The sequence below is a fragment of the Bos grunniens genome, chromosome 14, assembly GCF_055505025.1.
Source record: "Bos grunniens cultivar Pamir isolate PY7600 chromosome 14, Bosgru_T2T1.0, whole genome shotgun sequence".
NCBI classification, from domain to species: domain Eukaryota; kingdom Metazoa; phylum Chordata; class Mammalia; order Artiodactyla; family Bovidae; genus Bos; species Bos grunniens.
The window spans coordinates 36702022-36717285 of record NC_141178.1 but is presented as its reverse complement, the minus strand read 5'-3'; the positions used below and the strand labels follow the sequence as shown (position 1 = coordinate 36717285).

The 15264-nt window shown below is 44.2% G+C and overlaps 1 protein-coding gene across 48 annotated transcripts in view; it reads left to right on the top strand.

Annotated features, from left to right (window-relative positions):
• The first annotated feature begins 1975 nt into the window (after positions 1-1975).
• SAMD12 (sterile alpha motif domain containing 12) overlaps positions 1976-15264 on the top strand; it is a 451161-nt gene continuing 437872 nt past the window's right edge. For 24 of the 48 annotated variants that reach the window (XR_015140677.1, XR_015140678.1, XR_015140680.1 and 21 more), the window contains exon 1: positions 2025-2162. Coding sequence is in view for 33 of the 48 variants with exons in the window: in XM_086336381.1 (XP_086192507.1) it covers positions 2150-2162 (13 nt within the window). In the remaining 15 variants the exon portion in view is untranslated. Of the gene's footprint in view, positions 2163-15264 lie in introns of all 48 variants that reach the window. The other 24 variants (XM_086336398.1, XM_086336395.1, XM_086336385.1 and 21 more) reach the window with 9 other exon arrangements.

Below are 15264 nucleotides of genomic sequence, written 5' to 3'. Positions count from 1 at the left end.
TAAGGTCAGGCTAAGAATGTGTGTTTGTAAAAGGCGAATGTACAGACAAGGCTAAGAACTGTTGGTACTACCTGTCCCATGGATTTCTTTACCATTCATTCAATCTAAGGAAAGACTGAACAGTTTGCTGATTTTATATACTTGGAAGAGAAGCACTTGTGTGTTAGTTCCTTTTGGACTTTAGAATGCTGATCTGTATGTCAGGTTGGAAAAATTATTTTGGCCTGAACAGGACTCTCTCTACTGTATCAAGGATCGAAGGCTTAGATTTGACTTGAATACAGCTCTATGAACTCAGAGTTAAAAAGTATCACCAAGAGCATTTACTGGTTACACACAGGTATTTTTAAAAGTGCCCAGACACAACCATGTTACCCAATAGGAGGACTAAGCATATACTCAGTGACCACAAAACCAGGTGTGCACACACACACACAGAAACAAAAATGCTCAGTTAAAAAAAATTATAACCAAGTGGGACAAAGACAATCTAAGTAGTCATCATGACAGGAAGAATCGGATCCTTGTATTTCCTTAAAGTTATTTTCCAGAGTAATTAAAAATTAAATATAGGACTGGGGCAGATCATCTAGGGGCTGGGAGGAAGCAGTGCCATATGCAATTCTGAGCTCAAGGCCTTTTATTTCAAACTTTATTTATTTATTTATTAAATTTTGTATTGGGGTATAGCCGATTAACAATGAGCCTTTAAAAATCTTACTACAGTCCTGAGTCAGATTGGTTCCCAATGCCATTCCCTTACCTCTGCCAGTGATAAATGCATCTGTATTTTCACATGAAGGGGAAAGAAAAAAAGTCTGGAGACTTCATTTTTATCAGTATTTACCAACTCTGGAATTCTACTGCCTCCCGCGATTCTTTCCTGTCCGCTTATAGCACTCCAGCACCTGGAGTCGGGACACACGTGCGTAAGTTGAAAGAACGCACTGCTGCTGCTAAGTCACTTCAGTCGTGTCGGACTCTTTGTGACCCCATAGACCGCAGCCCACCAGGCTACCCCGTCCCTGGGATTCTCCAGGCAAGAACACTGGAGTGGGTTGCCATTTCCTTCTCCAATGCATGAAAGTGAAAAGTGAAAGGGAAGTCGGTCAGTCGTGTCCGACTCTTCGCGACCCCATGGACTGCACCCCACCAGGCTCCTCCGTCCATGGGATTTTCCAGGCAAGAGTACTGGAGTGGGGTGCCATCGCCTTCTCCGAAAGAACGCACTAGATAGTTTTAATTACTAGTCTCTATCAACAGACCGCCAAGGGCCTCCCTGGCCAGCCAAGCTGAAAGCCTCCACTCTTGGAATCCAAGTAGTTTCCAACATCTGACATGCTCAGGTTTAGAATCCTGGTTCCTAGATTTTGTTCCTAATAACCCCTTGGGGAGATGTCTGCTCTTTCTCAAGACATCTCCCATCCCTACGCTGCTTAGCCACCTGAACCACCTGGAGGATCAGAACACAGTCCTATCACCCAGCAAGACTCTCCCTAACCCAACTCCCAGGTCTTAGAGGAACAAGTTTCAACCGCACCCAGCACAGCGGCTCTCTGGCCCAGGCGGAAAAAGACACCTGGCCGGTGACTCTGATAACCTCACTAATTAGGTGGCCAAGGGGATCAGCGACAAACCCAGAAGGTCACACCTCAAACCCCTCCGCCTCCTGCCTCCCTCAAGAGCCCTGCCAGGTGCTTACCCTCTTCTAATCGACAGGGACGATCTCAATCACGGGTCTCTACTCCTGGCGCGGAACGAAACCCCACGCGCGACATCTTGGGAAATGTAGTCCCCGCCTTCCCGGGGTCCCCGGGTCCACCCATGAGACCCCCTCACCCAGAGGGATTTCTCTGCCTAGGTCCGATGAAACCGGAGCTGCCATCCCCCTGTGGGGGCGGGGCCTCCCCCCACGGAGGGCCCGGGGTGCTCTCCCGGGTCTGTGGGAAGAGAGGAAACTACAGTCCCCAGGCTGCTCTGCGCCGAGCCAGGAGCCGGCAGCCTCGCTTTGCGTGACCGCGGCAGGTTGGTCCTGGAGCAGATGAGCGCAGAATATTTAGGCGAAAACGCGAGGAGGGGGTGGGATCGCGGGGCAGGAGGAGTATCTCCGCCAAGAAAATTATGCATGCGTTAGGGAAGCTCTGAGAGAATGGCTGTGGAAGGTAAGGGACGCTTGGGCATTTTAAGCTCCCTCTTAACGCGCGCACCCCAATACACACATCCCCGCTGAAGCTTGGGGAACCTGGGGAGGAAAGGAAAGAGGGTGGTGGCGAGCGGGCCCTTTCCTCTTAACACCTCTTCTTGGCACTCACCTGAGCCACGGAAGGCCAGTGGGCGCTTTATTCAGTTGTTTTAGAAAGACAAGTAGATTGCGCAGGACTCCAGCGTCGGAGGCAAAGAGTGTCCCTAATGCGAAACGATGTGCTGGAAATGGGGGGAAAGCCCGAGAGATCGCCTTGAGATTTCAGCCCCTAGGTGCCCTTTTTGATGCTCCCCACCTCCTGCCCCATACACCGGAGCCAGTTCCTTGGCCCCAGGGTTGGTAGATGCTAGCTTTGCCCACCCCCGCTCCCCCCGCCCGCACGTGGGAAAGGACCCTCACCAGATGCGTCATGGGGAAGCATGGACTGCTATTGGGTCGAGGGCCCCACGTCGTGTGTACTCAGAAGCGACAGCAGTGGATGTACCCAGAGAGTGGAGGTGTCCCTACACCTGCCTCTGTTCATACAACCCTCCCGAGGCTGGCAGAGTTTACAGAAACAGTCAGGGATGACGGCAATCAACCTCTTCGATTGGGGTGAATCCTCTTCTTTGAAGCCCACCTTCTTTCCTCATATAATTTTGGCCTTTGGCTTTACAGTGCGGGCTCTATGATCCTGCTTCCTTTGAACTTTCCGGTTGAAAGCCCGGGATGGGCGGTTTGTATGGAATCCCAAGTTTTCGTTCAGATTCTCTCACCTTGGAAGACTGGCTTTTTTTGCTGAGGGTGCTTTCTGGGTAAAATGTGTGGGCCAGACGGGTTTATGATGTCGCACTATAGCCAAACTGTGCCTGAATGATAAAGTGAAATGAGCATGAGACTAAAGGGGAGCATCCGATCATCTCCAGAATTATGGTTCCTGAGCTTGGCTCAGGTCGTAGAGGAAATGGGTGTTGGAAAGAGGGCATGCTTGCCAGCTGTGGCAGGCTCCTTGCCAAGGGGAAATGAGCCTGCTCCTTGGAGGCTGGAGGCAAGAAGAAACCATGAGGGCTTACTGGCTTCCTTCTCCCCTCCCTACCCCAGGTGAGAGCAACTGAGCTACTCCGACTCTTGTTAGATTACTCTTGTTAATTACTTAGCAACTTGAAGAAGCAACACCCCAGCTCCTGTAATCAACATCCATTAACTTGGAAGACTTGCTTTTGGGCTGTCTGAGGTTTGAAGATTTCCCCAGCTGGGCACTTCTATCTACCTATCTACCTACCTTTAATGTATATATTTGGCTTTTAAATTATTTGTAAAATTATAAGTTTATACACACACATATACACACATGATCTTCTGGAGAAGGAAATGACAACCCACTCCATCCAGTATTCTTGCCTGGGAAAATCCCATGGACAGAGGAGCCTGGTGTCCTACAGTCCATGGGGTCACAAAGAGTTGCACAACTTACTTCTAAATAACAACAAATCATATTTGTGACTTTGAAAAAATAACCAGCTTTCTTTTCCATGCAAATTAATAGTAGACTGAGAATCTGTCTTTTTGCATTGTTACAGTTGATGGTAACTGAGACAAGACGTTAGATGAAAAGAAAAAAAAACAAACAAAAAAACACCAAGATAAAGTTCACTGAGCTGAGGCCAAGGGCAAGCTGACCTACTGGCACCCTCTCTGCTCACCCCTCAGATGACATGATATCTTCTCTTCCCCACTCTTCTGTGTCCTCAAGTGAAGGGCACTCCCACTGGTTGCCAGTGTACTTGAAAACAATTTCCTGCTTGCTGGAAGAAGTATAGAATTAGTCATATTTCTTGTCTGATGGGTTATTATACCAGTGAAGCCAGACCTTACAAAAACAAAGGCTTTGAAAGGAAGTATGCCTGGACTGTGGAGAGCTTATTTTATTTTCTAGTGGCTTGTTTGGTTAAAGTGGCTGTCTAATAAACAGGAGATCCTGAGCTGGAATCACAATGAGCTTCAACTTGAAGAATAAAGGGAACGTTTTAAACTTTGGCTGCAAATATTCCTGTCTCTGGTCTTTACAAAGGCGGGCTTCTCGGTTTGAACTTGGCCCTTCCTGGCTACTCTCACTTGGCCTTTCAAGGCGAAGGGTAAACTCCTCTGGGAACTTGTCTTAGCCCTCCTTTCCCTCTGACTTCTGAGTGGTCCGCCCAGTCTGTGGGAAGTGCCTCTAGCATTCTGTTCCCTTAGTACCTGTGCTCCATCCATCCTAACACTTGCCTTAGTTCATGTCTCTCTCTGGACTCTAGTGAAACTGCAACCCCTTAGGAGTGGACACCATGTATTTTTGACATTTTATACTCCCAGTCTGTAGTATACTACCTGACCCGTGATAGGTATTCAACAAATGCTCATGAAATCCATGGGAAATAAATTTGTGGAGCTTTTGTAACTGACTCGCTAAGGGTGCATGGGACTTTCTTAGGATTTCTGAGAGGTTTGAAGGTAGGGAGGCTTTTAAAGGAAGTGCACTGTCTCTTGGAGAAGGCAATGGCACCCCACTCCAGTACTCTTGCCTGGAAAATCCGATGGATGGAGGAGCCTTGTAGGTTGCAGTCCATGGGGTCGAGAAGAGTTGGACACAACTGAGCGACTTGACTTTCACTTTTCACTTTCATGCATTGGAGAAGGAAATGGCAATCCACTCCAGTGTTCTTGCCTGGAGAATCCCAGGGATGGGGAGCCTGGTTGGCTGCCATCTATGCGGTTGCACAGAGTTGGATGTGACTGAAGTGACTTAGCAGCAGCAGTAGTCCCCTCTCTTTAGTCTTCTGATGCTCAAAGGCTCTTCTAGAGCAGTGGTTTTCGTCTGAGAGGGATATTTCTGCCTAGGGCATGTTTGAGATAATGCAGGGTCTGGCTTGATATTTTGTGCCCATGGGCCAGCAATGCTAAATGTCCTGCCATGCATGGCCTTTTTATACAGAATTCCCAACCCAAGACCAGGGAACAACCAGTTTCCCCAAGCTCACTGAGAAACACTGAGAATAAGGAATTTCACCAGTGGGAATGGTATAGGAAATATAATATATGTTACTTAACATCTGAGATTTAGTTTCTGCATCTGGAAAAAATAGGCACACTACTGTTTAGGTCCTACTAAAGTTGTGAGTATTAAATAAAAGAAAAGGGCTTATTAAGGGTACTCAGAAGGTGGATTCTCCATAACTGTTATTTGTACTACCATCCTTCTTTCAAAAAGCAGTACTGTTTGGAACCTGTTTTCTACCCTGAATATTTACTTATTCATGTCAGTTTTTGTAATTAGTAACAAATTAGAAGGTTTTTTTTCCTTGCAGTGTGTAACCTGTTTTCTTAAGTAAGCTTGAACTTGTAAAAGTGTTAAGAGCAAGTAAGTGGCTCATTCATTTTGCTGAACCTGTACCTTTGAGTTTACATTAAAAAGAGATGCCGTCTGTGTATTTTATGGCTATCCTGAGTTAGGTTTTCTTTAAATTAATTACAACATCTTAGGTGTAGTCCCTAACCTGGTTATGATCCAAGTCTTATACTTGTGGGCAGCTTAAAGCTGTGCTTTCCAGCCACAGAATGTGTTATGGTCTGCATTCGGATTGAGATTGTATTGGCATCCATTTTCTTCTTAAAAACATGTTGTAAGAAATTACTTCATTAATCTGGAGAACTAGGACCTCTAGAAAGGACATAGCCTGCAGAAACCAAGAGTAATCCATTCTCCATGGAGACTGTGGAGACAGTTGTATCCATTGAGACACTTTTCTAACACGAGTTGTAGGCAGAGGGAAAAAGTAGATTCATCTGGCATAGTGTTGTATCCACCTCTGTAATCCAAGATTGGTACCTGGCACTTTGGCAGACCTTAGTAACTTTTTCTTGAGTGAGGTATTAGGTTAGCCCCAAAATTCATTCAGGTTTTTCCATACAGTGCTATGGAAAAAAGTGAATGCACTTTTTGGCCAACCCAATATAAATGCTTCAGAGCAAAAGAAAACTTTTCCTACCTTGGTCCCCATTTCCTCTCTCTGCGTCATCCTCAGCTGTATAAGAAAAATGGAATGGAGAAATACTATATATAGTGTTTCTATTCCAGATCTAATAGAATAATAGTTCCTCTTCCATGGCAGAAAGATGAGTCCCAATATTTACCACCCTTCCAAAAAGATTTCCAATAGAAGGCTGTGTGCTGTAAATGACATTGGGCTAGGGGATCTGCATTTTCCATCTAAAATGAATAAGCTAACTTATCAGATAGCCTCTGATTAGTCATTCAGTGCTCACATTCTATAGTTTTTCTCCTGTGAAAGAGTAACAAAACTGCCCATCACCAAAATATTGTAAGGATAAGTAATCCTAACAGTGGCTGGGGAAAGAGGAGGAAACAAGATAGTTGGAACCTCATGGCAAAGAGAAGCAGTCACGAAAAGTGACTGTACCTTGCTGGCCCAGAACTGAGTCACAATCACAATGCAAGATAAAGACATTGTCTTGATTAGAAGGGTACAGGAGTTATTTTTTTCTAACTTTGGGCTGGATGGTAATGTGGATTTGCTAATACTGCACCCCAGCAGTGAGTTTACCCCTTACAGAAGTGCTTGTCTCTGTGACATTTGCAGCCTGGACTGCAGAGAGGAGATGGGCTTCTGCAGCAAGTACCTGGGACCCAGAGAGAGACAGGCCCCAACTAGGGATGCCTTGCTCCCTTTCACAGGCTTGCATGTGTCTACTTGTCTTCTCCTCACCAGAGGAGAGCCTGTCGAGAGTGGAGAGAGACCAGCAGTGCTCTCCTCTTGGATTGCCTCCCACAGCACAGGAATCGAGGAGGAAGATGGCTATCTGGGTGCTAGCCCACCTCCAGTTTTTCTAGCTGTGTTTCCATGTGGCGAACATGGTTTTTGTGTGCTTCTCTTTGGTGGGGCTTTTTGCCTGACCCATGATAGACTCTCCGTGAGGCTGGGTGAACAAATGAGTCAGTGGATGAGTGGCAGACTGAATGAATGGGTAAGCTTATGGGTGCATCTGCTTTCTGCAGTAGGCCCCATGTTCTCCCCAAGGAGAACCCTTAGCTGCGTTCATCTGCAGAAGTGGACGTTGTAAAGGCAGTGCAACCGTTAACCTGCTTCTGCTGTGACTCTGCGTAGCATCTGGTGTCAGTGTTCAGCTACTTGCTACTCAAGTCTCCTGCATTTCACTTTTCACCAAGGGTCTTTTTTTTTTTTTTTTCCGTCTTTTCTTAATATTTATTTTGTTCTGTATCCCACAAGATAAGACTTTCCTGCAGCAGCAGCTTAAACAATCACTCTGTTTTAGGACTTGAGAGTGATGAATGGGAGCCCATCATGGAAAGCTCCTGTTGAGTGACTGTACATGAGGGAGAGGTGGGAGCCCTAGGCTGACTTCCTGCCACTCCCAGCTCTTCTCCTGATCTCTAACTGGTTGGACAGAACTTCAGTCTAATCCTGCCCTTACCTGGCCCCGCCCTTGCTAATTCCTTTCGGGCCACCCTTCTTTCTCTTCTGTCTCGCTATGCACTTAGCACCAGGGCTGGTGCTAAGGTGAAGATATGTGGAATATGTGATAACATGTAGCCAGTGAAGCTGCGTTCCATCCACATGCTGAGTGAGTCACAGTAGATGCCCCGGGGACACATTACAGGAGGGGCAGCCAGGGATCCAAAGCCTGTTCCTGTTCCCTGGGGAGTAAGCATCAGACATTGTGCATTTGGTGAATTAGGAGAAAGAGGAGAAAACTGCAGACTCTCTTTCTCTGGCATTGGGCATTTGCTGTTAATAAGCTGGAGAACATTGCCAGTGTGCAAGGAACTCTACTAAATTTGGGGCGGAGTCCATAAAGAAGAAAGCTTAGCCTTCCCTTGTGTCTACTTGGCTAGAGACAGATTCAGATGAAAGCTGAATGATATAAGTGCTAAATAAAAGTACAAGCAACATAACGTGGGAGGTCTGAGAACAGACGGAGCATTTAGTTCAGAGCTGGGTGGGATGGGATGACCTAACCAAGGGGACTGCCTTTGAGTGAGCTTTGGAACACAATACTCATGAGTGGGGGATGGGGGGAGGACATAGAACAGAGGGCTGTGAGTGGGATGTGTGTTCCCTAATGGCGTCTCCCCACCAAGTTCTAGTGTTGTGGCTGTTTAGCCCTCTATGGGCAGGGTAGTGAACGGGCATGCGCCTGTCGCGTCTGGTACATTCCTTTTCCTATGGGCTGCTGCATTATCCGCTTGGCCAGACCTCTAGCACTCCCTGCAGCCCAGTTGGATCGTGCCTGTGGTCCTTTTGTCACAAGAGTGAGCTAGGAAAACTGCTCTCCTGATTCCTCCCCAATTTTCTGATGTGGATGTCACAGCACTACCAGCTCAGAGCTGGCTCATGAGAGCACACTTGGCTATATTTAGTCTGATTTTTCTAAAGTGTGGGTGCAAGAAGCTGCTCGTATAGCTTGCCTCCCAAGGGAAGAGCACACAGGGGTGGTGGTTGTTGGGTGACAGGGGGCCGCCTCACTGCCTTCTCTTTGCAGCCTTTTCCCAGGGCACCTGGTGCTGGGAGGAACCAGCTGGCAAGTTCAGTTCCTTTGTTCCTCAGCTGCTGTTGATGCTCTGGAAGGTGTTTGGTGCTATTCTGTCCAGAAGTCATTTTTATAGCCCAATGGTTTTACAGTGTCTGTGTATTAGCTGCTAATGAAGGAATGCAGATCCTGAGAGTTGGGATAACACCAACAAAATATAATAGGTAAAATAAAAGCCATCCTCACTTTTAAGTGTAGTATTTGATTTTATTCATTATGTGATTCCCTGACCTTTTGAGGTTAACAGCAGGAAGTAAAAGTGATCATAATTGTTGTTGTTCAGTCACTAAGTCGTGTCTGACTCTTTCCGACCCCATGGACTGCACCATACTAGGCTTCCCTGTCCTTCTCTATCTCCTGGAGTTTCCTCATAATATGAGTGTGTTTATTCACTAAAGACTCAACACTTAATCTTTCTCCACCAAAAATTTACTTTCCACTCAACACCCACAGTTTTGTAGGTTGGGCTCTCTTAGTCTGATAATTGCTCAGTTATACAACTGTGCATGCAAATTGACTGCAAAGAGAAATTTCAGATCATGCAAAAGAGGAAGAAAATTCATGGACTCTATGAAAGTAACATTGGAAAACCGACAGAATGAGACAGCTGTGACCCAATTAAGATTTGGCTTAGTTAGGCCAGGTAACCATTAAACAAGAGAAAATTGACCTACAATGCTGATTTGGTAGGAACCAAGGAAAGAATTAGACCAGCTAAGGATTAAGAGAAGCCTCTGGTGAAAAATGATGCCCTGAAATACTTTGGGGAGAAAATGATCTCCTTTATAAATGGGCTGTGAAAAGTCAAACATAAAATGAAAAATGTTTTGTCCTGCAGACATAAATCTTGTTGGAGGAGCTATATAACAAAAATTGATTTTTTTTTTGTTGTTCTAAGAATTAACAGATACTTAAAATTTTAATATAAGTCTACTAAACTGGAGATAAATATCTCCATTTCTCTCTCCAAGTATCATTCAAACTGTTTCACTCTTAATTTTTGAAACTTGACTCTGTATTTCCTTCCCTCTCTTTCTACATTAGTACTTTAAAAAGTTTAAAGTTCAGATTATTTAGGTATAATTTACATTCAGTAAAATTTACCTTTTGTAATTCTTTGAGTTTTGACAAACATATACAATTTATTCAGTTTTGTAACCATGAAGAAAATCAAGTTCAATTCCTACACCCTGAAAAGATTTCTTGTTTACTTTAGTTACACTTTGCTCACAGTCTCTGATTAACATACTGTTTTGAGTTGTCTTTATACTTTTGCCTTTTCCAGAAGATTATATAAAATATCATATACTATGATAAAATGATATCATATACTATGCTGCCATTTGAGTCTGAATTCTTTCATTTAGTATAATGCATTTGAAATTCATCATTCAGTGCTGTTAATTGGTGAATAGCAAGCATTCCATTGAATGGATGTACCACAGTTTATTCACCAGTTATATGTTTAGAGTCTTTCCAGTTTGGGGTAATTATGAATAAATGACTGTTAGCAGTTGCATACAGGTTTTTGTGTAAACATTGTTATTTCTCTTATATGAATAGCTCAGAGTGGAAATTGAGTCTGTGTGTGTTTTAACTTTATAAGAAACTGCCAAACTGCTCTCTCGAGTTACTGTCTCATATGTATTTTTCTCAATTTGGATTTTTTTCTCTATTAATCATCTGCTCATAATGAGGACCTCACAAGAATAAGAGAATTACATTAATGGGGACAATTAGAAGGAAACAGTTTTCCAGAAGTGAGTTCCCTGAGCTATATTATGGAAGAACATGCAAGTAAAGCAATGGCAAATATGTATCTTGCTTTCCAGGTTAGTCCAGACTTCAAGGATGGATTTGGCCTGGAAACATCACTGGTTTTACATCCAAAAGAAAGCTGTTAAATTCCCTTTATAATAAAAAGTAACAGGAATTTGCCATCAAGTTCTGGATATTTATTTGTTGTTTTGTTTTGGTTGTTGTTATTGTGGAAAACCAGATAAGGAATGGAGCCCAGATGAGGGAGGGCTTCCCTTTGGAGGAAAATTTGGGGAAGAACATGCTTGAGAGGCCATAGATAAGTTAAACTAGAGCAGGAAAATTTTACTTCCTATCCCTGGAAGGAATTTGTCTTGCCTGCCAAGGGGAGCTTCCGGTGGAGCCAAGGACTCCATTTTATGAAGCCTAAGAAAAGGTTAATTGATTCAATCTCTAGTGATTTAAATTTTAAGTGTGGCTGTGTGTGATCTGATTGAAAATTGGGTCTTTCTTGAGCTCTCTTTTTATACAGTGGGAGCAGTGCTTGATTCACCTGCAAAGACCAGATTTTGCTCAGCCACAAATTAGATGGAGGGCTTTTCCACAAAATTGCTTCGAAGTGCAAAACATGGTTTTGGAGTTATAATCTGGGTATGGATGCGTTAGCATTTTCAGAATTTCCCAGTGGTCTTTGGGGTATTTGAGTTTGGGATAGCCCAGAATTTGTATGATACATGGTTGCCTTAATGTAGAGCTACCCTGTTTGAGGTTGTAAAATGTCAGTTTAGGGTTATTGTCTTTGTTTTTGAGAAGGTGCCTGTGCATTACATAAAGGTGAAAATATAATATTAACCAGGCTTCAATAGATGAATATTGCACTTAATTTTGTTGAGTTGCTTATTTCCCCCATGATGACAGTGGTTTATAGCTGGAGAAAAGAGAGCAACCAGTAGCCAAGAAATGGACATGCACTTCCTGGTCTTGGCTGAGTCATCACCCTTTTTTCCCTTCCGTCTCTGAGGTTAGAACCAGGTATGTGTCAGTACTTTGTGATGCCTCAGTTTTTGCTTTCTGTTTGTTTTCTGCTCTCTGAGATAACTTAACCACAATGTAAAAAAAAAAAAAATTAAATCTGCCTGAATAAACTATAGGATTGCCCTTTGGTGTTAAGGCATCTTGGAAATTTAGGCGAGTATAGCATGTACTTCATCTTCCCTGGTAGCTCAGAGGTTAAAGCGTCTGTCTCCAATACGGAAGACCCAGGTTAGATCACAAGATCAGGAAGATCCCCTGGAGAAGGAAATGGTAACCCACTCCAGTATTCTTGCCTGGAGAATCCCATGGACAGAGAAGCCTGGAAGGCTACAGTCCATGGGGTCGCAAAGAGTTGGACACGACTGAGCAACTTCACTTACTTACTTAGCATTTACTTCCTATAGCTTAGAAGTGAAATATTCTTCATTTTACACTCGTAGATATTTATTGAGCATCCAGTGTATGCCAGTCTCTAGCAGAATTTGATTTATTGTCCTGTAATACCATGGTAAGCTTAGGAAAAACAAGTGTTCTGAAGACAGATCTGCTTAGGTAGTGTTTCCTTAGTGATGAATTCTTCTGGGGCACTTGGTGATAACATCCATGTTCCTCTTCTCCTCCCTTGGATGGTATGTTTTTGAGTCAGAAATGTAACTCAGTTGGTAAAGAATCTGCCTGCAATGCAGAAGACTTGGGTTCGATTCCTGGGTCAGGAGGATCCCCTAGAGAAGGAAATTGCAACCCACCCCAGTATTCTTGCCTGGAAAATCCCATGGACAGAGGAGCCTGGTGGGCTACAGTCCATAGGGTCGCAAAGAGTTGGACACTACTTAGCAACTAAACCACCACCAATACCATGGATAAGCTTAGGAAAAGCAGGTGTTCTGAAGACCGATCCAGTTAGGTAGTGTTTCCTTAGTAATGAGATTCCTCTGGGGCACCTGATAACATCCATGTTCCTCCTCTCCTCCCTTGGATGGTATTTTTTTGAGTCAGAAATGGGGCCTTGAATCTAACACATGGCCTGAGTCATTCTTAGTAAGTATATTTGCAGATGCCGGTATGGGGGCAAGATTCTTAATCTAAAATCTAATCCTTGACCCCCTTAAACCATATGCACAATGTGCATATGGAGATTGTATTTTTCATGGTAAAGGGGACTGGGGCTGTCATTCTGTTCTCCAGGGAATAAAGATGAATGTGATCTTCTTTAGAACAGCCATTTTATTTTTTTAAAATATATTCTGATAAATCTCTAGTGCCAACAACTATGTCTGGCACATAGAAAGCATACAACTATTTGTTTAGTAAACAGAAAGATTAACATCTTTTCATTAGTTACTACTGGTTACTCTAAGCCAGCCTCTTGATGGCCATTCTCCAGACATTGTTGTTCAGTTGCAAAGTCTTGTCTGACTCTGTGACCCACTCATGCAGCACACAGGCTTTCCTATCCTTTGCCATCTCCTGAGTTTGCTCAAACTCATATCTATTGAGTCGGTGATGCCATCCAACCATCTCCTCCTCTGTCACCCTCTTCTCCTCCTGCCTTCAATCTTTCCCAGCATCAGGGTCTTTCCCAATGAGTCAGTTCTTTGCATCAGATGACCAAAGTATTGGAGCTTCAGCATCAGTCCGCCCAGTGAATATTCAGGGTTGATTTCCCTTAGGATTTATTGGTTTGATCTCCTTGCTGTCCAAAAGACTCTCAAGAGTCTTCTCCAGACATTAGTTTTCATAATGCAATGAGATAGTTGATTTCCCAGCCCGTAGTTGAGAGACTTCAGGTCCGGAGAAGATAAGACCACACAGCTAATTGGTGGTGGGACTGGGCTTTGTTGCCAACTTTGCCATGTTCCAGTGAGAGTGAAAGTCACTCAGTTGTGTCTGACTCTTTGCGACCCCATGGACTATGTAGTCCATGGAATTCTCCAGGCCAGAATACTAGAGGGGGTAGCTGTAGGAATTGAACCCAGGTTTCCTGCATTGCAGGCAGATTCTTTACCAACTGAGCTACCAGGGAAGCTTTTTCACAGTCCTGTGTTGCTTTCTGGTTTTGTTTCAGTTTGGTAGCTTGGCTGTACTTTACTAGCTGTTTGTTGGAAATGTTGATAATTTAAGGGGAAGAATAAAACAGTGTAATAAACAAAACATTGCTTATTTGGGCTCTACAGTAGGGAAAACTCTTCCAGGTTTTTAGATCAAACCTCTATGAGATATTTGTCTTGATCTCGGCTCTCTGCACTTTAGTTTCCTTCTGTGTAAGAGCCTGAGGTCTTCGGGTTTTTGTTGCTGCTATTTATCCCTGTGGGTTTCCAGATTCACTTATGTACCCAGCACAAATGAGTGCGCATTCCTATTTGGATAATAAACATTCATTGTGCACTTGTGATAAACTCAGCTCTGTGAATAGCACTCACCGGGTGATATAAAAGAATGTAAGGCCACGAACCTTTCCTTCGTGGGGCTTACGGTTGCTTCAGATTCAAGGCTTGGTTTGTGAATGTATCTTAATAAAAAGAAGAAGATATGGACTTGGGCAGAGTGGGCAGTGTAGGGGGCTCTGTTTTCAGCAGAGGGAGCCGCCATGCCCACGGCAATGGTCCTCTCACTGCCCTTGACTCCCCAGATGTTCTTAAAGGGTGTTTGTTTGTTTGTTTGTTTTGTTGTTCATCTGTTTTTTTAAAAACTTCTATGGAAAGTTTGATCATAGCCTGGAGAAACTGAAAAACCAAGGAAGCTAAAGTAATAAGATAAGGGGAAAGAAAGGAACAGAGGAACAGATGTGAGAAACATTTCGGGGGGGGGGGGTGGGGAGGTGGGGAAGACTAGGATTTGAGATTGTGTAGTTACAGGGTGTGGCAGCCACATAAGTGCTCCCAACTCTTCAGGGCCACTCTACTCCCAGTAAAATCAAGCCCAAACTCCTTAGCAGTCAGCGACCTTTCCAGACTGCCACTGCCCTCCTGCTTCAGGCTGATCTCCACTCCTTTCCCTTAGGAACCTTCCCTGATAGTTGAGGACCCCAGGGATCAGCTGTGTGCTAACTCCCTACCATACTGTTTATGCTGGTCTCCCCACCTAGAAGGTATTTCTTCCACATATTCACTTTGCACATCCTTCTATGTGCATGTCTAAGGCAAGAGAGTAGGTGAGTAAGTCAGGGAGATTTCGTGTGTGATGCGCAGGATCACCAGTACCAGCAGTTTAAGGGATAGGATGAGGAAGAGGAGGCTGAAGGAGATGGGAAGAAGCAGTCAGTGGAAGGAGGGGTCCCATTTCAGAGTGGAGAGTCTCAGCATCATGTGATGAACTAAGACAGCCAACAAGACATGTGCTGGGAAGTACCCAGTGGTTTGGTAAAGATTTAAGGCATTCTGATGAAATGGGGAGGCAAGTCCACTAATACTTTGGGGGTGTTGAGGAAGCTACTCTTGATGCAAATGTATCCTCAAGAAATGGAAAGAAGTGTGAAAGTGCAAAGGAAAGGGAGTTGTGGAAAGGGAGTAATTATGGAAAGGGAGAGATCAAGGTCAAGGGAGTTGTAAATATTGTGAAAAGTTGGAAGAAGGAAAACAAGGGGGTCTCATGTAGGTAGGAAGCAGTTCAAAGCCTTTCTAGTTTGTGTGTGAATTGACCCAGTGGAGAGGGAGATTTTGAAGATACAAAAGATAAAAGGGGTA